Source organism: Podarcis erhardii (assembly GCF_964252035.2).
Source record: "Podarcis erhardii genome assembly, chromosome: 6".
Taxonomy (NCBI): domain Eukaryota; kingdom Metazoa; phylum Chordata; class Lepidosauria; order Squamata; family Lacertidae; genus Podarcis; species Podarcis erhardii.
Genome location: NC_138510.1, coordinates 67231190 through 67259182, shown reverse-complemented (window position 1 = coordinate 67259182; position 27993 = coordinate 67231190). Strand labels below are relative to the sequence as shown.

The window sequence follows — 27993 nt, the reverse complement described above, 5'->3', positions numbered from 1 at the left end:
TCCCGGCAAATCAAACCATGAAACAGAACATTCCTCTCGGAAGCCACTCTAGGCCAATCTGTTGCGACAGTAGGAATAGAAACAAGGCAGGCTTCCTGGCCTAGGGGAAAGAAGCGTAAAGTAATGGGACCAGCAAAACAGGCGTCAGAAGAATAAGCAGCCAGCAGGCCAAAAGAAGCCGATGGAGGCAGGTGGTTTTGAGAAGCCATCGGACAAGAGGCCCCGAGTGGGCCACAGTCGTCCTCGCTGCTGCCATTGCGGCCTATTGGCTCAGCCTAGGCCTCAATTCACAGAGAGTGTGCAAGATGAGCAGAGAGTCTTGATCCTTTTCCTTTTCCTTGTCATAGCTTTCTTGCTTAGAGGAGGTATATGGACAGGCAGAGGCTGCAAAGGAGCATCAGAAGCTGGCCTGGGGAGGCCAGACATTGGCAGTGGGCTCCCTGCTGAGGTGCAGGCTTAGGAGGTGCCCAAAGATGGCGACAAAGAAACACAGGGAGGTAGCTTATATTGAGTCAGACCCCCCCCCATCCACACTGGCAGCAGGATCTCCATGGCTTCAGACTTTGTTTTCTTTGTCCCTGAGCAAAGAAAATTAGGCTATGAGGAGAGGCCCTGAGAGTGATGAACAGAGGGAAAGGAAGAAGCCAGAAGGAGAGCTGACCTAAGGAAAAGTGGAAGAAAGGCCATGTATACACATGCTGTAAATTTAAAGCACATTGTACAATGGTCAGAAAGATGAGCTACATATTGCCAGAGACTGAAGAACTGACAAATGCCACACAATTCGAAACAACTAGCCAAATATTTGGCTGCAGTCTTCCAATACCTAGTTTGTTGTGTTGTGCAAATCCAGCAGACAAATGGAGATTAAATGACAATCACAGATGGTTTATCAAAGCTAAGCAAACTGCCATGACTTCCTAAGGGAATAGAGATAGTGTTCTCTCTAGGATAAAAAAGAGCTTCCATACTGAAGAGACAGTAAAGCACATGAAGCTACAGGTTACAATTTACTGGACATCACAAAGTTTAAAACTAAGCAACTCTGTGCTTAGTAAGCCCCTGAGAGTGAGTGGTTTCCTGCAAATTAATTCCCTGCTATTTTGGGCTTCCTAGATGGACTTCAAGCAACTGGCACATTAAGGCAATACATTTTTCCAGTTTTGTTTAGTAAGTAAGAGGCTACCTATTTGAAACTTTTAAAGATATGCCTTGCAAATTGGTCTACAGCAAGTATCAATTCATCTTGGGTAAGGCAGCTTGCCAAATCCCATTATTCAAACTGTTGAATCACATGTAGCATATATAGGCAGGTGGGCAGATTTAAAACCCATACAGGCTGATAAATTTCTTATAGTTATTTTGTAAGTCTGATTTTAAATTCATGTTAAGACATCATACCAGAGTTGTTGTTTTCAGACATTATGTGTACATTTTAATCTAATTACTGCATGCAATCTAATTACTACTAGCATAGAATTCTAGTAGCTTTATAGGAACATTTACAACAGCAAAATAATTAGGTACTTTCCTTATATATCCTTTGTGTATAGACATTGTATGTTACCCCAGTCCGATTTTTGGAATGGCTTAAAATCCAAGCTGATTTATACCCAGCTTTCTAGGTGTTCTAACTAATCCATATTAATTATATCAGCAATGCCAATCAGGTTATTGTATATGATGACTAGGCACTGGGTATTTCTGAGAAAATACACTTGCTTGTATTTGTTTGTTATGTTTGGCACTAGTAAGGCTTTTCAGAGCATTCCAATTTCTGCATTTTTGGCCATCGTAAATAAGTTGTTCTTTATACAACTTCAGTAAACTTTAGAAAGCACCACAATTCCTCAGACTGGTCAATGCCAGTCAACTGAAGATATGCAGATCATAAGTCTTTTCATTGCAAGGGAGTTGCTACATAGGAAGGAACATTATTTCCCTCCTCCAACTGTAAAGACTGCTCCATTCAACTGGAATTCCAACAAATCTGGCATATTTTTCTACAGAAATCATAGGTCTCACTCACTTGTCCCCCCCCCCCCGTCCCCCACCTAGGTATTGCTGGTCTCCAGCTTCCATTAGCTCTAGCCAGCATGGAACAATGGTCATGGATAGTAGGAGTTGTAGTCCAGCAACATCTGGAAGCCACAGCTCACCGCTCCTGCCTATTCATATGGCCCACACTGTTTCATGGGGCTTAGTCCCAAATAAGTGCATAGAATTACAGCCTTATCTACTTAAAGATTATTCAGCAATAAATCTAAATTAGAATCAAAATTCAAATGAAGATGGATCCTTCTACAGCTGTTGATTGATTTATATTTGGTGTGATTCCCATTTATGTAATGTGGCCACATATCACTAACAGAAGCCACGAGGCAGCAAATCATGATCACATCACAATTAATTAATGCGCTAATAAAGCATTAAACAAATGTTCAATGCGCCCACATCACTACCATCTTCAAATCATACAGTGAGTGGCTTACCCATTCTACTCAGCTTGTCACCTGAATCCAAGCTGAAACATAAAATTGATACAAAAATAAATAAATCTTACCATTCCTCAAAAAGGATCTTCTTGACTGGCTGCCATTCAGTGAAGGTAGTGTCCTTTTTTCTGGACTGACAAAAGTGTCCCATTTTACTTTTTCTGCTCCTCCCAGCTCCTTCACTTTTTGTAAACAACCTTCCAGGTATTCGACTGGATCATCGGGTTTGTAGCACATTAATCCATTCAGCAAACTCTGAAACATAATGCCCCAAAGTGATTTATAAGCCACTGAAGTTGAAAACATGATTGTAGTCTAACAATTAACTTCGTTACATACCAATCCCATTTTTTCCTGTTATTTCAGGTTTCCATTTTATGGCAAACTTAAGAAATTGCACAGGTTTAAACCTCCTAAAATTACAAGTGTGACTTATGAAAACATAACATTGCTGCACATGAAAACTTGATTAGCTGCTTTTTGCTTTTAAGAAAAGCATGAAATATGAACATTTTTCATTAAACAACGCTTCCAATGAACACATACCATTGTATAGTTGCATGGTCACCTGTACTCATAGCCCTTCTTAATCCAACAAAGCTAAGCAAGTTAAATGCCAGTGATTTAAATAGGACTGCCTTGGAAACAATCCAAACATACCAGTTGAATCAATTTGTAGATTAGGGTATTACAGGACCACTGCTGAGGTACAAAATTGCCAAATGAGTTGGTTTCCCCCATTTATTTATTTATTTCAACCAACTCAGTACAGCTGAACTCTTAAATCTATGCCCCAAAGCTTATGTGCAATATTTTGTTAGGTTCATAAAATTGCTGAAGCACAAAACAATAAAAATTCAGAAATCCCATTCCCTTTCCCCACCCAGATAGTAATACACATTGGTAATTTATACATGTGGTATTATATACTGAAGCACTTGGTGATAGAATAGCAAATCATTTTCAAGACTTCTATATTGTTATGGAATAAGTTTCCCTGATTATTTTCCTACTTAGTCACACTTAGAAAAGAACCACTGAAATCAATGGGACTTTATTTTAAGAATAATTTTTTATTAACCGACTAATCACATCAAATCAAACCAAATTACATAAATTCCAAATTACACAGCCAAATTTTAAATTTTTGTTGGGGGTACCCATATTTCAAGTTCTGAAGGGGATCCAATCAACTTCTTGCTTCTTGCTGCTGTTTTAATGTCCACAAATCTAACCTTATGATGTTCACAGTACTATCCAGTCCTTTCTTATTGTTTTTCCACATCTCTTGTTGTTATTTTCATATATTTTTCCTTTCTCTTTGTGACCTCTGATAGTCTCCACGAGCTAGTTAGAACAGTTTGTAATCCTGCGTGGATTTTTTTTTTTATCCAGTAGCCATAACCAGACGTTTTCCATATAACATCACTTCCATACATCAAAACAGTCTTAGCGTCATTAATCTTCACCAATCTGCCTCCTTTCTCAAAACCTCTGAGGAGATTCACCAGGAATGCAGTCTGAAAACAAGTCCGTTCCTCCTCCCAGCTATAATTCCTTTGGCAAGATGGCGATTCTGAATTAATTGCTGCGCCATTCCAAAAGCTCTTATTGCTTCTCGATCTCCATAAAGCATACTTTTGGTTAAAGTTTATCTCCACACAGACCTTAATCATCCTGCTTGGGTCAGTTCAACCAACGATTCTAATGAGGAGAGGTTCTTGTAAATCACATAGAAGGAAAGTAAAAAAGGTCCCCCCCCCCATTCAGTCCCGTTGTCAACATACCCAGCCTTTGGTGTATCTTCATCGTAAAATATTCCTGTTTCTCCAACTCATCGTCTTCTTTCGCAGAGGTCACTTAAATTAACAGACTTCACTCCCCTTCTTCACTTGAAATATGTGCATTTGCTTCTTTTGTAATTAATTATTCCAAATTGCTGCAGCTAGTGCGCGATCAGAGATAGCGTCCAGGAGAGCCGAGGTCCACACGGGGGCATTCTGCCTAGTGCCCTCACCCCCTTCTTTCAAATTAGGGGGTGATTTATGGGCACAGCAGGCAAGGGCAGTGTTCCCCATTTCCTTGGGGCAACAAGGGAGGCTGCCTACTCCCATAACAGCCTCTTAATTACCCCATGTGGGTCGGAGAGATGGTATTGTCAGCCATCTTCCAATGCGCCCCTAGTGGACCCCCTGAAATCAATGGGACTTTAGTCATGATAAATGTAACACCCATTAAGTTCAATAGGTTGAATTATGACTATATTTAGATTCAGCAGACATATTGGTAACTGATCACAATGACAACAAAAGCTGCTTAAAGGCATCATTATGACCCTGCTCGATGCCTGGAAGAATATTTTAAATAAATGGAAATTGTAGGATGTTTTCTATTTGTTTCACTTCATTTTTCACCCACCAATGACACAGTAAATTATACCCATTTCATAGAGCATCTGCTCCACATAACAGTAAATGCATTGTTTATTTTTTTTAAAAAAAAACCCCACTGTTACTGAATGAATTCATGAATGTTGGTGAAGAATATCCTAGCAGGATGATTCATTAGATCTCTTCTACTCATATAATTCTGTGAAATTCATGATTTGGGTATCAATACACATCACCTTCCTATGAATAAATACACAAATGTTCCCTAAAAAGCATGTAGTATTGTAGGCTACAGGCTATACCACTTTAAAAGGCAGCTGGCAATTTGTATTTGAAAGATCTGGCATATTAGATTCTTCCTCTAATACGGGGAATGCTGCATCATTTATGTTTGATGTTTTTAATGTTGTTTTCATGGATGCTTTTTTGCCGATTTTATTTTTGCTGATTGATATATTTTATGAAAATGTGGATTATAAATACGTTAATGAATAGGTTCATTATCTTCCCAATCGGGTAAATATTCCACATGCAGGGGCTTTCTAATTTGAGAGATAGTTCAATTACATGATTCCTCATTTGCATTCCAAAGCAATATGGTCCTGGTGGATAGTGCCAAAATCTTTTCTTGAATGTTTGAATGGTCTAAGTATGTTTAAAATCACAACTACAGGGTGTTCTTGAAATATAAACATCCCCGATGTGTACAGTAAACAGTGAGAAGTGATCAGTAAGCCCAGATTTATTTTGCTCAAGTCACCATGATGTAAAATAATTAAACTGTTGCGTATTACTGACATCTTTTCACATAAGGCCTATTTGTCCAATTGAACAGATGTGTAAACTCCTTGTAAATCACACTATTTGTCATAGTAAACAAAGACTCCATGGTAAATGCGTGTGCTCTGCAATTCCACACAGAGAAAAATGTGCAACTCCAGAAATATGTGACCTGAAGAACCTAATGCATTTTTATGATGTGGCAACATCTGTTAAACAACCACTTTACATAACTGCTGTACTGTTACAGTTTTGTGAAGTAGAGATAAACTGCTGTAGCCTCAAAACTGAAGCTGGCAGGTTTACTCCTAGCACTGTAGCAGCCTTGGTCCAAAAAGCATGGTCAAAATTAAAGTGTTCAGGAACTCAGACCAGACCAAATTTCATAAAATCATATACCAACTTTACTAAAACAAAACCCTACGAGAAAACCTCTCTTGTAGAAATAATTACACTGATAAAGGTAAATAATTACACAGATAAAAATAGCTCAGAAGGTAAGAAGACAACAAACACTAACTTATCCAACTAATTAACAAACGCTTACACTTAAATCTCACTAGGCTGAGCAACGGAACAAGATGCTGTCAAAAGCCCAAATAGATGCAGACCTCGGTTTGGCTGGCTGCCAAGAGCTCCCACCAATCCAGTTTTATGGGAACTTAGACCACCCAATTACCTTGTGACACCGGCCTTGAAGCCTCATCGGAAGACAGCTGTATGCAAGCTCATTATTTCTGAGGCTCTAACCCATTCCCATAAACCAGTCTTAAAGGGGCGGTATCACCATAAGCCTCTTTGGAATAGTTCAAAAGAACAGTTTACACTTTAAAGTTCAAAACGTCTTCTCATATGTACAAAGAATATATCTGTCCCATAAACACTGCATAAGATATAACTATGGTGTATCTTGTGTATAACAAATAAAGGTCAGCCCAAGGCATGTGGTAGGCCACGCTCTAAATCTGGTTGTCTGTAATGGGCAGAAAGTGCGTAATCTGGGATAGTAATGGCCACTTCCCTGGTATGGGGGTAGGCAGTGGTTGCGGGCCAGCAGTGCTGGGGCCCAAGCACCCCAGGAGCAACATCTGGCTGGGAGCCAGCAGTTGGGAAATCTCTGGCCAGCTGCATGGTGTGACAGGAGATCCCGCCAGCCAGCAATTTGAATTCTGGCAAGGTGGGTCTCACTGTGGGTGGGACTGCAACATCAGTCCTTTTTCATGGTTGGGTTGGATCTACTCCAGCTGAGATTTAGGCTTTCAGCAGCTTTCCCCCACCACAGAGGTGAGGGCCTATTAGGATGGTCTCCCATCAGAACATTCTGGTCCAAAGGAGGTGCAGAATACACAGTGGCCTGCTGTGACTTGTTTGCAAAGCATTTTGAGGATAAAATCGTTTGCATCTGCCGGGACCTCAACTCTGGTTTTAAGCAGATGAATCTAAAAAGGGATCCAAAGCATTCCTTAGCCCTGTTGTGTTGGATGAGTTTCAGTTAGTACAGCTTGACCAGGTGCTTGGTTTGGACAATGAGCTGTGCACCTTGCTTCTCATGACTGATAAAAATGGGGGATGTTGTTGTTTGGCTCCAATGTGAGGTTCCGCGGGGGTCTCCCATTGACCACATCAGTCACGGAGTGGGGTCATATGGAGATCTGGGATGTACTGTCAGTAATATACTGATGACATGCAGCTCTATTTTTCCTTTACATTTGCAGGTGTGGTGGTGGGTGTGCTCTCCAACTACAGGAGCAGGTGCAAAGCCTGGGACTACTTCTGCATCCACTACTGTCATTCTGGGCACAAGTAGCCTAGATGGTGCAAATTGTCTTCCATCAGTTTTAGCTAGTGATTCAGCTGCAAGCCTATCTAGACAGGCTTAGCCTAACCTCTGTTGTCTACATGCTGGTAACTGAAGGGTGGAAACATGAGAACAGGCCTTTTCAGTGGTGGCTCCCCATTTGGGGAATGCATTCCCCAGGGAAGCACACCTGGTACTATCACTGTCTATTTTAGACACCAGGCTGAAACATTTATGTTTACCCAGGCATTTGGTTGTTAATTTGGAGCGCATTGGCCTATCTGTAATGCTTAATCTTGTAGTGGGGTGGGTAGGATTTGTCCCTGCTTAGAGATTTTTAAAATATTAAGTGACTTATAAAAGCCTTTCAATAAATAAATAACATGGATGCATTACCTTTTTAAGATAGTATCTCATTTAAGACTTTTAAAATGTGGTTTTAATGCCTTTGATATTATTTGTAGCTTAATTTGCAGGTTCCTTTGAGACACATTTTGTGTGAAAGCCATCTAATAATAATAATAATAATAATAATAATAATAATAATAATAATCTGTATAGTTGCCCCCCTTTCTCTCATATTCCCTTCTAGCTCCCCAGGGAGCCTACTTTTCCTTTTGCTGTCCTACCTTCTGTCTGCCCAGAAGACAAACAGGTAATCAATACAATTTTTTCCAGGTTGATGGTACTTGCAAGGGTGCTAGGGCACCCAATAATATGTTAGCTGCTGTGTTTTGCATCAGTTGCAACTTTGGGACCATTTTCAAGGGCAGCCCTGCATAAAACATATTACAATAGTCTAAACTACAAGTTACCTGTGTGTAGATAACTGCGGCACACTTGTTGACACTGAGTATAAGCACTTTTAGCAACTGAGGTCACCTGGGCTTCAGGTAACAATGACGACCCCACAAGTATCGCCATAATATGCATCTGTTCCTCCAAGGGGAATGCCTGTCTAGAACAGCCTATCCTACCAATTCCTGGTCTTGAGGCTGCCCCGCACCCCAAACAAAATTCATGTTTGGATTCAGTTTTAGTTTATTGACCCACATCCAGACCATGAGTGTCTGCAGACGTCAATTCACCACTTAGACTGTCTTTCTCAATTCAGATGGTACAGTGAGATGAGAGTTGCTTCAAATCTCCAGATGACAGCTGCCAGCAGAGAGAGATATTATATATCCTGGGCAACAAATTCAAAACGTGGGGGCATGATGCTAATCAAAGGGAATTTTAAAAACTGAATTTTAAAAAAAGTTTTAACTTGCGTCATTGATTAACATCCTCCTCCACTATGGAACCAGCTTGCATTAAAGTATATAAGAAATTGGTATGTTGCAGAAAATAAAAGATAGACACAGGGATGGAGGGGAAAGAACACACACACATCCCAGCCAAAACTGTTTGATTGCTACAATGCAACTTGTCAAATTATTATGTCAAATCTGTATAACAATTCATGCTAACTATTATGAACAAACCTGTGTGCATTCTGCTGTTCAGTGTAAAAGTCAACATCCTGTCAATGTCCCTGTTTTTACAGTGGTACCTCGGGTTACATACGCTTCAGGTTACACACTCTGCTAACCCAGAAATAGTGCTTCAGGTTAAGAACTTTGCTTCAGGATAAGAACAGAAATTGTGCTCCAGCTGCACGGCAGCAGCAGGATGCCCCATTAGCTAAAGTGGTGCTTCAGGTTAAGAACAGTTTCGGGTTAAGAACAGACCTCTGGAACGAATTAAGTACTTAACCCGAGGTACCACTGTATTTGTTTTAAAAAGTTTCCAGCCCTTACAGCAGTGTGTGGCGGGGAATAATCTCCCCATCCCTCCCCTCTTCCTCCCAGCACAACAGGATGCCAAAGAAAGAACATACCATTCTTACCAAAGGTCTACGCTAATAGCTCCCTCCTCCTTCCATCCTTCTATTTATTTCTGCTTTCCCATTTCCCATCCCTACTTCTGAAACATCAGAAGCATAGATGAATAGTAAAGCAATTGAGCAAGATAACTATTGGGCAGGTCTGTAGAGCCTTACTTAGCTTCTCACTCTTCTCTATGACCAGAAGGCAGAACAAATAATGAGTGTATATTTGCAAAATAAGCAAATATATCAAAATGTCCTTCATTTGCATGAATTAATGTACATAGCAGAATCACCTTTTTAATTGCAGCAGAAACTATGTTGTCCTGGCACAAATGTAGTCCTTCTGTATCAAACATCAAAAGCTCCCATGTAATCCCACTGCCTCATGTTTATAACGCTTAAATGGGAGTAAGAGTGACCTATCATACTGATTTTTTTTGTGACAACAAGCAAGAATATAGATTGTAAGGCATTTAGATATTAGATATGTTGTATAATGATTAATAACATAACAATAGCATAGCAATACCATAGGCACCTTGAAACGATTAGGGTGTTAGCTTGACTATTATACACACTTTCCATTGAATTCAATGGAGCTACTTTCTGAGTAGACATGTATAGGACTGCACTCCCCAAAACTATTCTATCAATAATTTTACTATTTATAATCTATAACTGAATACACAAAAATAGTGTTTGTATACAAAAATTATTACAGTTTTCTAAACTTCTCTGCATGTAGCATTTGTGATTTACTGTTATGTTCAGATACTACAAGTGGGTTAATTATAATTAACCCATTTAATCATTTAAATAACTCACAAATTCATCTTAGGTATTTTCAGTGATTTGCTGAAAAGAAAGAAATATTTCTTAGAGAATCCCCTAAAGTAAGAATTCCATGAGACAAATGAAAACACCAGCAAAGAAGGGAAGGGAGAATTTATGTTATGGTTAAAAATTCTCATTAAAGAGATTTGACGCAATGACAATGAAAATACTCTTTGGAATGGAGACTGGGACCCTAAGTGTGCCAAAATGTTCAGATGAACATGCTTGATCCCTTTAGGTCTCAAGTAGCACAAGCAACTGACTTTGTCCTTTCACTTTAGCTACCCAATCATGTTCCCTTTTAAATATCACAGTTTTGATTACAGGAAGCAACATTCATGGCTTCATGAGGCATGCAACCTAGGAGAAAATAAACTGCAGCAGCATCTCCACTGACTGCTCCATCCATTCACCCTGGAGTCAAGATATGTAGAGCTTTCAGAGAATGCCATGGGAGATGACACATTCCTGCCTCCTGCTTTTCTGATCATCAATTCCACACATATTCACATCTCACAAGGTCGGATCAATGCTGCCTTACAAGCAGCTAGAGGAACCAAGGCAACCGGAGGCAAGAAAGCTTCCAGATCCATTAAAAGTAGAGTGGGAGGACAACGTTAACTCCTCTCTGCTCCGCAGAATCAGGCTAGGTGAGCAAGGCAAAGGGAAGCAGGCAGGGGGCTGAGAAGATGCACAATCCGCACTGTAAGCGAAGGCATCTCTTTGGGTACCCAAAACAAGCAGACAGGGGTAGGAGGATGCCCTTTCCCCTGCCGTACTAACTACCCCAATCCCCCCCCCGTCTGTAGGGTGTCGTATGTCTCCCAAATCACGGATGCCCAGCCGGTACTATGGAAGGGGCAAAAGACCGCAACCATCGTTTTAGATCTTGGAAAACTGTGCAGGAAGAAGGTGAAAGAGGTCAGAGGCGAAGTCTGGAGTAAGTGACATTCCTCCCTTCGAAACAAGCCTTGCCCCTTCAATATGCCGGGCAGCTGCCCTTGCCCCGTGCGCTCCCACCTTGCCCTAGATCTCACAGCCTCGCCCCCCCTCTCCATCCTGTGCCTCTCCCCTAGACTTCGGGGGAACTTGCTCCGCCCAGGGTCCAGAGGCGAGAGGTGAGCGGCTGCCGGGGTCCACCGGCTGGCGAGGAGGGTTTTTACCTCGAAAAGCTGCGGGATCTCCCTCTTGGCCAGATACTCCTTGGCGTCGCAGGTGCTCATGCCTCCTGGCGGAGAAAGGGCGATGGCGCGGCCGGGGCTGCTGGCTAGCTGGCTGCTGGGCGCTTCTGCCCGGCTTTACCGCGGGGCAGGGAAGGGGGCGGGTGTTTTCGCCTCGTCCGCCCCGCACTCGAGAGCCTTCGTGGTCCTTGCAAAGCGCTCGCTCCCGCAGGGAAAGGGGATCGGAGAGGAGCGAGAAGAGACGGAGCCTGAGCCAGCACCTCCCCTCTCCTCGCAGCCCAGCCCGCGCGCCGCCAGGCAAGCTGGGTGGTGCTGGGTGGCGGGAGTGGGTGGCTGCTGCTGTTGGAAAGGAGCCGGGGGGGGGTAGTGACTCCGGATCGCACGATGCCGCCGTGCTGTGTGCAAGCCAAATGCACACAGGCGCCGCGCCACCGCACACGTGGTGTCCCCTGAACAAATTGCCAGTACTATCAAGAATAATAATCTCCAGGGGAAGCTCGTCGTCCGAGATAACCGACTGGGGTGCGCCCTGCGAGGGTCAGGAAGTCTTTCCTAAAGCGGATCCCCCTACCCCCACCAAGTTTAAGGGCGAAACAGTTGAAGAAATTCAGGGTTTCCTCTCTCGCAAACACACACACAGACGCCAGAGCTGAGTTTCTCTGCTCCAAAGGCGCTTCTCTCTCTCTCTCTCTCTCTCTCTCTCTCTCTCTCTCTCTCTGTGTGTGTGTGTGTGTGTGTGTGTGTGTTTGCGTGTGAAAGCGCACGGACAAGGTGGAGAGAGGAAGGAGCCGGCGAAGAACCTAGGGCGATGGGTTCGTGTTCTCAAAGGGCGGCCAGAAATGATCGTCCACGTGGAACTGGCTGAGGTTCTGGTACTATGTTTGGTTCAGCATGTACGTTTGGCCTTTATATAAATGCGTCGCAAGAGTGTTTCAAAAGCAGCCACGGAGGCAGGGCAGGGATAGTTGGATCGGGGCCGCGCAAGGAAGGGTGGTTTAACATGTTGCCCACACGTCGATTACTGCCCCCCCTTAAACGCCCAAAGGGCTATTTGGCCAAGTTAAGGGAAAACTTAAGAATACGCCCGTTTCTGTTGGGCAAGAGACAAGACAACCTACCGCGTGCAGAGCCAAAATCACCTCCGGGTTTGACAGCCGCCTCCAATTTGACAGCCCTGATGGCTCCCAAGGAGCAGTTATGGTGTTAAGCTGAGGTGCGTTCTGAATGCCTTTATCTTTTCTATGCCATACTTGGTCCTCATACCAACTCTCATACCAAGCCAACATATTGTACAGTCATATGCAAACATCTTCCTTGCTCCTCCTGCCTCTCTCAGACTGTCAGTTTCCTTCAGCTGGGAATAAGGCCCTTGATACCCTGACTAGTGATAATCAGATGACAGTAACTTTGCATGCAGCGAAAAGACCAGGGAGTATGTACCACAGAGCCCCAGTTAAGACCATAAACTGAATAAATGACTGAGGCCAAAGTGCTTGTCCTGATAACTGGGAAATATCATATACAAAAAGTTGCAGTAGAACTTCCCTTTGTGGGACATACGATCGAGATTTTATATATATATATATATATATATATATATATATATATATATATATATAGATTGCATGTGTATGTGTGTGTGTGTGTGTATACACACACACATATATATATACCCCATGATCAATCATCATGGGGATTAATGTAGCTTTCTCAGAACAAAATCTCACAGAAATTGTTGTCATACAGAAACAAATTCAATTCCTGCTTTTCAGATGCTACATCTTGACCTTTAGAATTTATATAGCAGTAGTTCTGTTTTTGTCAATAAAATTCACTGGCGTTCCTTTCCCCCCCTTTCTGATCAACATGCACACTGCTCGGATGGAGGGTGCATCTGCATTCTAAGGAGTTGGCACTATAGCAAGTTAACCTTCTGATCACATAGTGTGATCTTTTATTGTTTGCAGGGGACACTCAGAGTGAAGGGCTTGTCTGACAATGCTGAAGCTCTCTGTAGACCAAATCCAAAAATATCAAGAACAACAGCTGGGAAATATATGGCAACTTGAAGCATGCAGAATATGTCTAGCTAGATCAACATAACAATTGACATTCTGGATTGGATAATTCTAGCAATGCAATGCCCTTTTTACAGTGACGACTAACAGGAGACACCCTCAGGAAAGTAAAAATACCCCCTTAAAAGGAAAATTGACCTTTCTTTAAAATCTTGGTCTCATAACCACAAATGCATAGACAGCTTGGTTATTATCCTGAAGCATTAGAAAATACATTTGTGAAAAGAATGAAATCATCATTATGACCATCTGTCCTTTTAACGTAAACAGGGTACTTGCCAATTCCTGACTAGCTTTGCTCTCTAGATCAATCTCTCTATATCAGTCCATATTTGTTTGGCCTTTTTCATCCTCTCTTGCCTACCAGTCAGGCTCTCTGGCTTATCCATGTTTGTATTGTGACCAAACCAGTGTTCATCCAAGCTTCTTTCTGTTACTGCCTCCCTTTTGAGCCAAATCCAGATGACTTCACAGTAATGAAAATGAACAGTGCCATTTGATGATTTCTAGAACCTTTATTTGCCAACTCATTTCCATGACACTTAAGGGTTGCCAGGTCCTTCCCTGGAAATGGGCTTCAGTTTTATACTCCAGGGGTAGAGAATCTCTCAGGCCCTCTGGAGCTCTCTTAAGACCCTCTCCAGGCCACACCAACACACAGGCTAGCTATCCCCTGTCCACACCTCTGCTCTGTGCCCTTCTCAAGAGTTTTTGCCTGGCTGGAATGAGTTCTTGAACTGTGGTAATGCCTCTTACTTATCCAGATGGAGATTGGAGAGGAGCCTCAAGCATGTATTATAGCTGAAATGTAAGTTACTGTGCAAAGGTTACAGTAACAACCATTGCAGGACTCACTTTTGCCTCTGGCGCCATGCACCACTTGCATGTGGCCACTTGCATGTGGCCACCAAAGGTTGTCCATGATAGAATGTGGCTCTTGTGCACCCCTGCTAAAATACTTGGGAGTAAACTCCACTGAACTTACCGTTCATTTGAATTTGTATGCCGCTTACCCTCAAAACTGTGGCCGAAGTGGCTCACAACATATCGAAGGAGCAATAGCGTGCATCACTTTACGCTTGCTTGCATTTGAATTACACACTTGCCATTTTACTGCCCGTTTGCCCACTTTGCAGAGATTCTTGCAATCACTTTTTATAATATCCTTCATGAACCATCTGGTGTTATCGGCAAACCTGGCTACCTCACTGCTCACCCCTAACTCTAGATCGTTAATGAACAAGTTTAAAAGGACATATCTCAATGTCTCAACTTTCTGCATCCATCCATAGGGAGAACTACCTAGTTACTCTCTTCTGGTTCCATCAGTGGCGTAGCGTGGGGGGTGCAGGGGGGGCCGCCGCACCGGGCGCAACATCTGGGGGTTAGGGTTAGGGGGTGCAAATTACTTGCCTTGCCCCGGGTGCTGACAACCCACGCTACGCCACTGGGTTCCATAACTAGTTATTGATCCATAAGAGGACCTCTTCTGTTATTCCATGACTGCTAAGCTTACTCTGGAGTCTATGGTGAGGTAATTTACCAAAAGCTTTTTGAAAATTCAAGTACACAATGCCAACTGCCTCACCTCTATCCATATGGTTGGTGACATTCTCAAAAGAACTCTAAAAGGTTAGCAAGTACCTTGCAGAAGCCATACTGGTTCTTCTATGTGCTTGCTAATTCTATATACTGTATAATAATGCTTTCCACCAGATTTCCTGAAACAGACTTTATGCTAACCAGCCTGTAATTTCCTGGATCTCTTCTAGATGTCTTTTTCTATTTTAAAACAAATTGGTGTTCCATTGCCAATTTCCTCCAGTCCTCAGGTATAGAGGCTGATCTTGGAGACAAGTTATATATATTTGTTAGAAGATAAGCAATTTCACATTTTAGTTCTTTAAGAAATCTTAGGTGAATACCATCTAGACCTGGCAAAGAGTCAGTTTTTAATTTGTTAATAAAGCTTCTTGTCACCAATATTTCCCTAGTTCCTCTGACTCCCTTCTTGAGAAAGTTAGTTCAGGCACAGCCCTACATCTTCCACTGTAAAGTCTGGATGAAAAAAAAAAATCCATCCGTCTTCTTTGCAATCTCATTTGAATTTGAGTAGAATTTGAAATACCTCTGCTCATCTGCTAGGTGTAATTTGGGGTGCTTTCAAATGAAGGCTTAATATTGTAAATGGGTCATTGGCAACAGTTGTTTGTTTGTTTGTTTGTTTGTTTGTTTGTTTAAACTTAACAGATTTCCCCCAGAAAGATTAAATCCAGAACTCATGCAGGCTTGGCCTTTTTATGCAAGTAATGTATTGTGGATACTGGAAAAAGGTTATGTGCATGAGAAACATCTGTTCTATCTGGTAGCACCCCTGAGAAGCAGAATAGCCTATCACCCTCCCCTCCAGCCCTGGGCATCAGTCCTTACCCAATGCTGAAGAGCTAGACTGCACTCTGTATCCGATATCATCTTCCAATACTGACTGTCTCTAACTGGTGTTCTGTTTCTTGTTATCTGGATGGGGACATTTGTACCCAGCTGACCTTCCTGCATTCTTTTTTGACAAATGTCAATGTCTCACATCACATACTAGCTGGTGTTCTTCCTTGCTTTCTTCATTATTGGAGCCTTTGATTTTTCCTAATGTTAAAATGTACTCTTCCACCCTTTAGGCTGCAAACTTACACACAGTTATAACTGAGTATAAGCCCCAATGAGTACAATGAGACTTTTGAGTACTGTATGTAGATTTGTGTAGGGGTGTGCTGTTTGATACTTTCTTTTGCTAATTTGTTTTCTGTGGGGATTGGAGGGGAGACAGTGTTGTTTCAGGCTCAAGAGATTCAGTAATATCACATGGATGTCTCAAGGGTCCCTGTCGCTTTTGTTTGCAAATAAAAATGATCAGTACATATAATAAGAGTAAGATGCCAGAGAAGCATGCAAATATCAACTCAGTATGCAGCAGCTGTTGTGATGAAGGTAAATTCCATGCTAGGGATCATTAGGAAAGGGACTCAGAATAAAATTGACAATATTCAACTGCAAATCTATAGTAGGGACACATTTGGAATGCGGTATACTTTTATATTGTTATGAGTTTGGGGAAAAGGAGTAGACCATGGGTAGGCAAACTAAGGCCCGGGGGCCGGATCTGGCCCAATCGCCTTCTCAATCTGGCCCGTGGACGGTCCGGGAATCAGCGTGTTTTTACATGAGTAGAATGTGCCCTTTTATTTAAAATGAATCTTTGGGTTATTTGTGGGGCATAGGAATTCGTTCATTCCCCCCCCCCAATATAGTCTCTCCCCCCCCCCCCAAGATCTGAGGGACAGTGGACCGGCCCCTTGCTGAAAAAGTTTGCTGACCTCTGGAGTAGACTGTATGCGGAGAGCCACACTAGTTTCCTGATGTGGGAATCTTGTGGCTGATGGGCCATTAAGGGAACAAAGAAATGAGTGAGGCCCCTCCCTCAACTGGCAGGTAGTTAAAAAGACAAAGCCAGAGTTGAGGGCAGAGAGTTTTCCAGTGATGTGAGTTAGAGGAAAAAGCAGTAAGCTGGAGAGAGAGTCAGAGTGATGTTAGATTTCTGTTTGAATCCAAGGCTGTGGCTATGAGGGAAGCAAGGCCCTTAGGGTGCTAATGCTGTCAGCCCCTCCATTTTAGGCTCAGGTCCTGTTGTGGGAAACAGGATGGACTAGGTGGATGTTTAGTCTGATCCAAAATAGATTTTTTTTGTTCTTATGCATTAAAACCACGTATACCACTGGCTATCTGTTTTTCTTCCCCCCCAAATGTTTTCTTACATTGTTGCCAAATTTCTTGGCTCTTTAGCTTCTTCAAGCCATATGAGTCTTTCCTGAGTCTCTTTCTGACTTCAGTCATCCCCAGCCAGGCCAGTACCAGAGGCCAGATTCATAAAAACCCAGCAGGTTTGTGGTGGCCGCAGCTTTGCAGCCATCATCATTAGTGCTGCCAAATACCGCAGACTATTCTGCATCACCTCATATGCCACAGTTTTGGGAGCACAGCAGTAGGCCTTAAATATACTTTAGTTCTCCAGGGTGTGATCCAAAAACTTCAGCTAAATCATTATCTTGCTATAATATGGCGTCTCAAGAGCTCATTAATCTGTTCAGTTCCAGTGATCTCTACATGGCCAGGCGTGGCTTATCGGCTGTATTAAACCATCTCATAGCAAGGAAGAAGATGGATTTGACGGTAGCAAAACTGCATTCAGTACTACACTTTTAGGAGAGAAAAGGAAAAAAACAGGGATACACACCAGGGTTTGCAACTGAATATCATGTAAGCTCATTTCTCATGTACATTTCACAGGAAGTTTTATATTTTACATAATGTAAGGTTTTATATAAGGTAAGTAAATGCATTTCCCTCCCAAGAATATAGTGGGTATGTGTATATATAAATATTCTGGCAGCCAGCAATAGCGAAGGAAGTAGCAAGTGCAGTTTACCTATATGAAAAGACTCCCAACTGTATGTGTGTCCTCCTTAGGGCTTCCTGAATACTGAGATAATCGCTCACCCAACACAGCTCCTTTGGGAATTGTATCCCTCAGCTCTAATGTCAACTCTTAGACTCTTGGACAGTATCCTCAAGGCCAAGTAAGAGAGCTAGAATGTTGGTCACCTGTAGAGACAGCATTGTTGGTCAGGGAAATAATATTTTAAAATCACAAACTTTTAAACCTCTGGCAACACCCTCTGGCCAATCTGTATGGAGATATCACAGAGCCACAAAAAACCCTATTAAATATTTCCTCGTGTAGTTCATATGAATGCTACAGATCTGTGTCCATGAGAAATAGCACTGCAGAGAGATGCATGTGGACCAAAAAGCGGAGGGACACAGAAACAAACAAAATGTATTTATGTAAACATAGCCCTCCAATTTATAGTGCATCAAAACCTTTGTTTAAAAATTTAAAAGACAATACAGAGACACTTAAATAGCAGAATAGCACAACACTTCCAAACAACCTGCCAAAAGGCACCTGCAACTGGATGGCTGTGACAAAATATATTCAGGGACTAGGATGCATAAATAGAATCATAGAATCGTAGCGTTGGAAGGGACCATGAGGATCATCTAGGGTGGATCTAAACACAGGGGGAAATGCTATGAATAAGTCAGAAATCAGATAGTTATAACAAAAGAAAAAAATCCCTATGGAAAATCGTGTTTTAAAATTTCCTGCTATCTGGCGCCACCTGGTGTTACATGTTTATAATGCATTCAAATCACTCTTTATTTACTAATATAGCTGAGTCCTTAGTCCAACCCCTACAATGTAGAACTATGCAGCTGTCCTATACAGGGATCAAGCCTGCAACCTTGGCATTATCAGCACCACATTCTTAACCAACTGAGCTATCCAGGCTCCCCCATTAAGAAGGAAAATAACTAAATGTAAATGTCTCTGAGGAATATCAACAGGAAATTGTCTGTGCACAAGTAGACTATGTGTTTAATTAGACACATATCTCGCCATCATTTTGCAGCCTAAACAATGCAAAACAACAAAGAGATAGAGGCAGTGTGGTTTAGTATTGGACATCGACTGGTGAACTCTGGGTTCAAGGCACACTTTCCCCCCAGAATAACCTACTCCACAGAGTTGCTGTGAAGCTAAAGAGGAGGTAGCTCAATTCTGCACTCCTAAGGAAGGACGAGTAATGATAATAAAAGACTTGAATGAGAGATGCATATGCACCCAGAATTCTGCATCAGACCAGAGAGTGAAAGCTCTGCAACATTGCCTCTGCAAGAGCTAGGCCAGATTGTTGTAAAGTTCCATCAGGATCTTATGTAATCACTTAGAGTGAGCAAGTCTGTAAGTTTAGATTCTGTGAAAAAAAATATAATTATGTGAAACCTTCTCAGAAGAACTTGCTGAATCATATGCTTCTATTCCAAGAAAGTGCCTTCAAATGCATAACTTGGATACAAGTGCACTTTGTGCCCAGTTCATTTGCAAGTAACAAATTAATCAGACAGATGACGATGACTAAGATGAAATCTGTCTACCTTAAAAAGAAAATACACCATTTATAAGACTGTTTCTCAACACACTTCTCACAGGTGTTCTAGATTTTCCATATGGCCAAATGGTATTCATTTATTTTCAAACTCTTTGGGCAAGGTTTTAGTATATTGTTATGAAACAATCCTTGTGGAGATTTTATAAGATGAGTGAACGAGATCAAGACTTAGGTTCAAGTTCTGTAGTGTGGACCTATATGCTCGGATTGTCTCAAGACCAGCTCTAGAAGCACATTCCTCATACTTAATGCGAATAAAATATAATAATCCTATCTGATTCAGCTCCAGTGGGGTGTGGTTCTTCTCTACCCATTGCAGATACACAGTTTCCTCTTGGGGAAGGCTATGTGGGGAACAAATCTATATAGAGAACATCAAACAGATCTTACCCAAAAAGAAAATTGTCTTCTGAAGAGTGGTGGCAGAAATGGGTCATACTGACAACATGCTGGGAATGATGTTTTACTAGCTTCAGAAGCAGAGCAAGACTTTAAAAGGGCTTCAGGGAAAAGGACAGGAAAAATAAGCAGATGGTTGAATTTAGTCAGATGGGTTCCAGAAAAGTAAATAGGACCCCTTTTCTTGTCCTATGTCAAGGCTGGCGGTGACCAATACTGACCTCAGAAGAAAAAGAGTACCTTGGAGGAATAAACTATGCAAGATACCACCAATGTTCCTTTCATCATTTAATGGTAGAGCACATACTCAACCTTGCCTGCAGAAGGTCCAAAGTTTAGTCCTTGGACTCAGCTAGATTGGGTTTTTTTTTTAAGTGTTTTATATGGCACTATGGAGTCCCGTCTTTCCCTGCTAGACTTCCCTGTATGAGTTTACAATACTTTTAACTGAATCACTTATTTGATGTGTCTAGATCCAGCCCTTGATCCTGTTAGAAGGATCAGGCAGCTTGTGATGAGAAAGAACCCCTCAGTATGACAGAGAACAGACAATTTTCGGTTAAAAACATAACCTGGCTGAAGGCAATTCTCCATGTAGATAAAAGTAGGCACGGCACTCTCTTCTCCAGCAGGCTGCCTGAGACAATGTGGTGCCTGCTGTGAAGGACAATATGGTGTCCTCATTAGGATGAATGGGGCACTGATCCACCAACCTAAGGTGGCTGTCAGCTTCCTCATCCTTAGACTCAGTTACATTTCTAGAACTCAGCAGGGAGCAGGTGGGAAGGGGGGAGGAAACTAAATTTGCTCGACTCTGCCTAACATTGGCTCTGGTGCCACTTACTGTCGGCTTCCTGCTTTATGCCCTTCCAGTCCCAATGGGGACTGGCCACCACTGCATGTACAAAAGATGGCTGAACTGGTGTTTGGATATTTATTTAACAGTATGTTTTCAAAGCTGCTTTTCTTGGCAAGCCCATCCAGATGGTACTACCTTGATACTGAGATTGCTTGATGGGACCACTTCTAGTGGTTCCCTATGCCCCTGAGGTCCGATCGGCCTTTACAGATTCAACTAACAAGTTCTGCTAGCAGAATTCTGCTAGTGCAACTAGGCTTTCCCTCTCCCGCTACAAATTGGCTTGGGGGGGGGGGCTTGGGAGAACCCCCAAAGCAGTGCGCAGAGGAAGGAGAGGGGAGACTGTTTCATCTAGCAAGCTGAAATCCTTGTGCTGGCAGAATGAGAGTGCTATGTCGAATTCTTCCTGCAGTCGGAGAGGCAGGGCACAGTCTTGTCACTAAGTCTCACAAGTGAGCTCACCACACCTCGGCTTTAAAAGCTGGAAGGGAAGGGTGTGACAACTGTTGAGACATCATCATTGGTTTCCTTCAGCTCTGAATCTCTTGTCTTACTCGCATACTTTGGAATGATGACTTCTGGACCCTGTGGCTTCTGCTGAGCCTGTACCAGTACATGCCTGAATAAAGATCTACAGTGGTACCTCGGGTTAAGTACTCAATTCGTTCTGGAGGTCTGTTCTTAACCTGAAACTGTTCTTAACCTGAAGCACCACTTTAGCTAATGGGGCCTCCTGCTGCCGCTGCGCCACCGCTACACAATTTCTGTTCTCATCCTGAAGCAAAGTTCTTAACCCGAGGTACTATTTCTGGGTTAGCGGAGTCTGTAACCTGAAGCATATGTAACCTGAAGCGTATGTAACCCGAGGTACCACTGTATTACGTAACAAGTAAAAGCCTCTGCTACTGTCTTTTGTGATATGAGAGCAGGGCAGACATTTGCCAGAAACCAAGAAATAGAGAGTCAAAAGAGCAGAAAGCACAAGAATAGAAATGCGCCTCAAGTTTTTAGTAGAATAGAAAGCTTCTTCCATTTTGTTGTTATTATTCTTTAAAATAAGTGTATGTGATTTTGTTTGAAATGTTATTAAGAGTCAATTGATTCTGCTCGTCACACCTTGGAAAAACAGAAACCTGTTGAGTTTGATCCTGTCTTGAGAAATCTTATATTTGCAGAGACCTGCCTCTGTGGAAGCATGCATTCAAAATCCATTGGAATTTATAGAATCTAATTCAGCCTCTCTTAGCTATTGCCCTCTGAAGTTTTAGACCACAACATGTTAGCCATGTAGCCATGTTAGTCTTTTAGAGCAAAAACATTAGAGTCTTGAGGCAACTTAAAGAGTAGCTAATTTATTGTAGAATATATTATGACAAGTTTATTACAGTCCACTTCATCAGATTCATGAACTTGGATGGGGGTGATTGTGAAAAGAGACACCAGAGGGAAACAAAACGCAGGAAAGAACAGACAGTGATAATTACATACTTAACAGTGGTCATTCCCAAAGCAGTCTTTGAGGATACAGCTGCCCTGTCATTGCTAAACCAATTAACACATATAATGTGCTAAAAAATAATGACCCATTGTCACAGTTCAATCCACAAGAGGAGGCACAGGAACACTTTATGTGTTAAAATCCAGTGATTTCATATTGTAGTTTCCATTTGAAGCTCCTTTGCTTCAGCAGAATAGAGTCTGATGCTGTGGTTGACAGGAGAACTATGTTACAGGAACATAAGGAAGATTCCCAAATTGTAGCCTTCAGTCCAGTTTCTCCTACATAATGTGTTGTGCAACAAGCTCCTTGACGTTGTACAGTACGTGTTTCTCTTCCCTAGCAGCCAGTCACATGATACATCGGCAGAGAAACACTCAAGTAATGATGCCGCAACATGAAGTTGTGGGGAGAAAGTAAGGGGGGGTGCTCAGGAGAGCCTCTCACACCCCCTCTGTTGCTGCTGCATAATAGCCCTGCAATGCTGCCTGTTGGGTGTTACTATGTGCTAGTTGCTGCCACCAGCCTCCTCCTCACTCCTGCAGCCCAGGTGAGAAGGGACTTTGAGGATGCGAGGAAGAGGAGGAGGAGAACTGAGCCATTCTCAGCCCAACCTACTCTCAACTCACTGGCAAAAGCAGGGCAGAATACCCAGGACCTTCTTCACAAGCTGCAGTATGCACTGCAAGGGAAGGGAAGGGAAGGGAAGGGAAGGGAAGGGAAGGGAAGGAATAATAGCTTTCTACCTGCAGTATTAGTCTAGCTGTCCTGACTGCTGCCCAAAACACGACAACAGAAGCTCATACTTGTGAGGTAGACAGAGATCTTTCTTCAGGCAAGGCACAGCATAATTTAGCAGCAGCAGTAGGAGTCCAGGAGCTGGGCAAGCAGTTAAGAACTGGGTGGAATCAATAAAGATGCCCCAGTGAGTTTTCATGCCCCACTCGCCAAGCTTTTAAAGACAAGGTGACAAGATTCTCATCAGACTCTTACCTTGTAGGAATGTTGGATTCATAGGCTCACACTCTATCTGGTGGGTGAGTCCATTCCCATCTCTGGAGGTGGCACTTGGTCCTCTGTGACTAGGCTGCACCCTCCCTTCCTAACTCTGCCACCTCCCATTAAGCAATCTCCAGTGGTTGGTCGTTGCCCTCCTCAGCCCCCAAAGAGGCTCTCTACTCCACAGGAGGGGCAGAAAGAAGCCATCCTCAGTTCCCACAATTCACCTCTGCTCCTGCTTCCTCTTCATCCTCCTCAACCGCCTGAGTCTGCCATGCTGTTCTGAACCCCTGCATACCCCAGAGGTAAGTCCTGATAGTGCACACAGTCCCAAAGACAACACTAGAGAGTAGTCAGACAGTCCAGTCAGGTACCAGTCCAGGTCCAAGGCAACAAGCAAGGTCCAAAGTCAATTAGTGAGGTCACGTTACTGCCTCTGCAGAAGAACCTGTGTTGGAACACCTGGGTGAGTCCTGAAGTCACAGTCCACCAGCGTTCTTGAAGCAGCCAAGCTGTGGTCCATTAACAGAGAAAGATGAGCAGACTAAGAGTTTCTGCTTTGCTTCCCTTTAATCTTACCCAATCTTTTTTTTATTTTTTTAATAATGGTTTTATTTATTTTCATAGTACAGAAGATAAATTTTAAGAACACAATTATTACAACAGTAAACAACAAATAACTTGTCCTGATAAATCTACAGGCCAGAGTTTTCTCCAGCTGAGCACCTGTGCTTCTCAACTTGATGAAGCATGTGATCTTCACCTGCCCTGAACCTAATCCACAATCTCCTCCCAGACCTAACGAGTCCTATGACCTTCACCTGGTCCACTAGTGGTTGAGCTGTGTTCCCTTGCCTGCCTCGGTCTCCTGGAGTGCAGTTCTTGATGTTCCTGAGCCCACCGTGTCTGCGGAGATGGGAGGTATTTCTGGTTCTGGTAATGTGTCTTCTCCTCCTGGCTCCCCTGAACTGTCCATGCTGCCCCCTCATTGTCTTCTGCTGTCCCATGAGTACCTCATAAGTCCCCAACCTGCCCTTCCCCATCTTCAGCTTGTCCCAGTGTGTATACCTTACCAGGATCCTCCTCTCTGACCTTGGTGTCCTGTCAGCTCATAACGCAAGCCATGTTTGAGCCCAATGGAGCAACAGGGCTTATGACACCAGCCTTATTTGCACAATGCTCACTTATGGCACTCATGGTTTGAAGCAGGACTGTACATCTCACCACCCCCTGCCAACTTTGTGTCCCTGCCCTAGCCCGGTCCCTGAACTCCACACATCAAGAAATTGGAACAGAAATAGTACATATCCTTACATAATTATTGTGAAATTTCCCACCAAATTAATTGAAAATAGCATTGTGGGAATTTTTATTCTTCTAAAATTCAATGGAATTCAAACAAAAATTGATTCTGCGAAACTGTGTTAGGTAACTGCAAATAGTATGTGTTTTTGTTTCTTTTAGAAGTTGAGCAGACATCACAAATGATAAAAGTGAGGGGAAGTATATTTATACTTGTTACAGTGGTTTAGCTGTCATTCAGCCTTCTTATGGTCTGAGACTATAAAACCAGATCACTAGAGAATATGTGGGCTTTGAAAATAGGATTTGATGGGCATGTTTTTCATCTTTCTCTGATTTGATTGTGACAGTGAAGATTCAAGAATAGGCTTGTGGTATGTCATTTGTATGTTGCTATGATCGTCCATATTCACACAAAAGAGATATAAACAGCATATGCATATACAGTAATGTTTGATAATTAAACCAAACCAAGAACTTAATTTCAGTCTTCCTATTCATTTTGTTCCATTTTAAATATATTTCCAAAAAGGATTTCAAACATGTATTCTTATTATGAAAAAAAAAATATTAAGACATCTAACCCAAATCTCAACCACAGCTCCAGTTAACAAATTTGTTTTGTAACATTAACCCTACTGAATAAATTAATTTTATTCCATAGGCTATGGAATAAATAAAAATACAGTACATACACCATGTACAATTATCACCCATCTGTCACCAAAAGCTTCAAAAGCTGGTGTCGAATGACTCCTGTAATCATGCAAATCAAATTATATAAAAAGAAAGCCATGTTGTAAAGTCTGCCAGCTCTGTCCGATTAGCCTCTACTTTGGCCAAAACCTAGGCAAAAAATGTCACATGCCTTGTGATGGCAGGATCCTAAATTGCACAAAAATGCAGTCAGTTGGCATCCACCTGTCTTGAAAGACAGTCCCTAATTCATTGAGGGTTTGAGGGTTTGAGACCCATTGGCTGCCCTTAGCTGGTTTAGCTAGTTCATGGGTAGGGAAACTAAGGCCTGGGGGCCGGATCCGGCCCAGTCACCTTCTAAATCTGGCCCGCAGATGCTTCGGGAATCAGTGTGTTTTTACAGGAGTAGAATGTGTCCTTTTATTTAAAATGCATCTCTGGGTTATTTGTGGGGCATAGGAATTCATTCATTCCCCCCCCCTTCAAAATATAGTCCTGCCCCCCACAAGGTCTGAGGGACAGTGGCCCCCTGCTGAAAAAGTTTGCTGACCCCTGAGCTAGTTGGTCAAAGCTGTTTCTCGGGGTGTAGCTGGCTGCTACCATACGCTGACAGCTTTTAGGAGCCACAGGTGAGAGAGCTGAGTGCAGGGTGGGGACCAAAGGTGGATAAACTACCTCAGAAGGGAGCACAATGTGTTCCCCACCAGAGGTACTACCCTTCCCCTAACACCCCCAAACACCCCAAATATGTAGTCTCTTATGAATAATAGACAGTCTTTTAAAAAAATAGGCAATAATCATTTAAATCTTACATCTGTATACAGAACACACAATAAAGAAAATAATGAGGCCATCATCAGTGTCCCCAGCATCACATTATAAAAGGATTTTTAAATAGACTGCTGCCTGACAAAGAAATATTCATCAATCATGGGTTTAATTTGATTTATCTATAATTTAATGTATGACTTGTGTATTAAACCCTTTTTAAAAGCATACTGCCTATGTGGCATTCATAGATTCCCCATCAGTGGCTTAGTGGATCACAAATTGTGAAGGCCCAACTTCAGTAAAGTGTTAAGCCTTACAGTGCAAATCCTATGCATGTTTGCTCAGAAACAAGCCTAGTGTAGCTCAATGGAATGTATTTTGTATTAAGAGGATGGTATGGAGGATTGTGCTGCTATTTGAATTAAACCAGAAAATGCTTAAAAGTTGGAGCAGCATGCCTACAATCATACTTTTAAAGAAAGGTGTGATTCGGCCATAAAGGAAAAGAGGGGGTGGGGAGGAAAGAAAAAAGGAAATATTTTGGGATATTTCATTTCGTTGCAACCAAAATAGATGTTTGTTGAGATCAGTTACCAAGCAATAGTATCCTCCTGTTGGAGGAAGTTAGGACTAGGCAGAGATGTACTGGTCTCCACTCCACACCTTCCATCTGGTCCAGTATGATCAACAGGACTTGGGATGCCATGGTCAAACTACTGTTCTGCTCCACCTCACTGTTCCCTTGCCATGATTAGGATTCCTCTTGTTAATCATCAGTCTATTTGGGTGTGTGTATGGTATCCACAGAAATAATTCTAGAGGGAGCCAGACATGTGTCTTGTAGCTACAGGTTGTTGACAATTTGCAGTCTTTATGGCAATTGAACTCTATGCACTATTACATGGTGTTGAAGAGAAGCAACGAGAAACAACACCTGAGATGGATGTAGTTTCAGCAAACTGGAAGCAGGTGGGTTTTCATCAATTACAACCTCCGTAAGGAAATATGTGAATTGAGGTAGGAAATGTAGCTATACCATTGGTAGAGCTCTTCAGTGGATCAATTTCCATCACTGATTGGCATGGTTTTTATTTTCTGCATCCACTTCATCTATGTTTCTTGCACTTCTCTATTATTGTGCTAAATATCCACTCACTAGCTTCCCAGTGTTGTTCCATTGTTCCCAGCAACTCTAGTATATGTGCTGTTTCAGAGCAACATCATGAGATCAGAACAAGCAGTTTTCATCTCGGCAGCCCAGAAGGGCTCTCCTCCAGAAAAATGCAGAGAGGACAAGTATTACAGTGTTAATCAGAGCGGTCTCATCTCAGAGATCACTTGAAACCTCTTGAATAGTTGGACGTGTGTGTTTCTATGTACACTAAAGTAAATAAACACATGTAAGGTTCTAGCAAGCCTACTCTTAACCCTCTTGCTGATAACCCTTGTTTTTAATCACTATCTAGAATTGTTTGCCAACATCCCATATTCGTTTTTAACTTACAGAAGACTGTCTTTAGAGCATTGGTTTGCTTTTGAAATATAATAATCTGAACAACAGATGCTGAAGTGATGACCAGCCTCTCCTAGTGCCAACTCTCCTAGTGTTGCTGTCCAATTCAGACAACATTCCTGCCCTCATTTATTACTGCTGCCCTGTGGTCCCCTATATTAGGGTGCTCAGGTGTGAAAGAGGCTAGCTTGCCCTGCAAGCGGCACATGGTATGAAATGTCCTCTTCTCCACAGCTGTTAAAGATGCAGAAGCCCTGTGCAAATCTCCTGTCCCTTTTAAATGGCCTTGCATGATGAGATCTGTTTTGTGAGTATGTGTGTTGTAGGACATAATTAATACCCCCAAACACCAAAACCCATTAGCGGCAGTGCCTTCCCAGAAAATAGGTTTAAGAGGCAATGAAATATCCTTGGAGTGGTTTTCTGAATGCTTTTCTGAAATCATAGATTTCTTCTGGTCAG

General features: G+C 42.4%; 1 protein-coding gene and 1 long non-coding RNA gene across 2 annotated transcripts in view; one reads left to right on the top strand and one right to left on the bottom strand.

Annotated features, from left to right (window-relative positions):
* AK5 (adenylate kinase 5) overlaps positions 1 to 12027 on the bottom strand; it is an 88674-nt gene extending 76647 nt beyond the window's left edge. Inside the window, exons 1-2 of the mRNA XM_081868351.1 lie at positions 11331 to 12027; positions 2564 to 2750 (exon numbers count right to left, since the gene is read on the bottom strand). Of these exons, the coding sequence (XP_081724477.1) occupies positions 2564 to 2750; positions 11331 to 11390 (247 nt within the window). The 5' untranslated portion in view covers positions 11391 to 12027. The remainder of the gene's footprint in view (positions 1 to 2563; positions 2751 to 11330) is intronic.
* LOC309345351 lies at positions 1 to 27549 on the top strand. Its single transcript, XR_014158202.1, has 5 exons — positions 1 to 1250; positions 8064 to 8118; positions 10482 to 10817; positions 10977 to 11107; positions 23951 to 27549. It is a non-coding gene; the product is annotated as an uncharacterized lncRNA (long non-coding RNA).
* Positions 27550 to 27993: the final 444 nt, after the last annotated feature.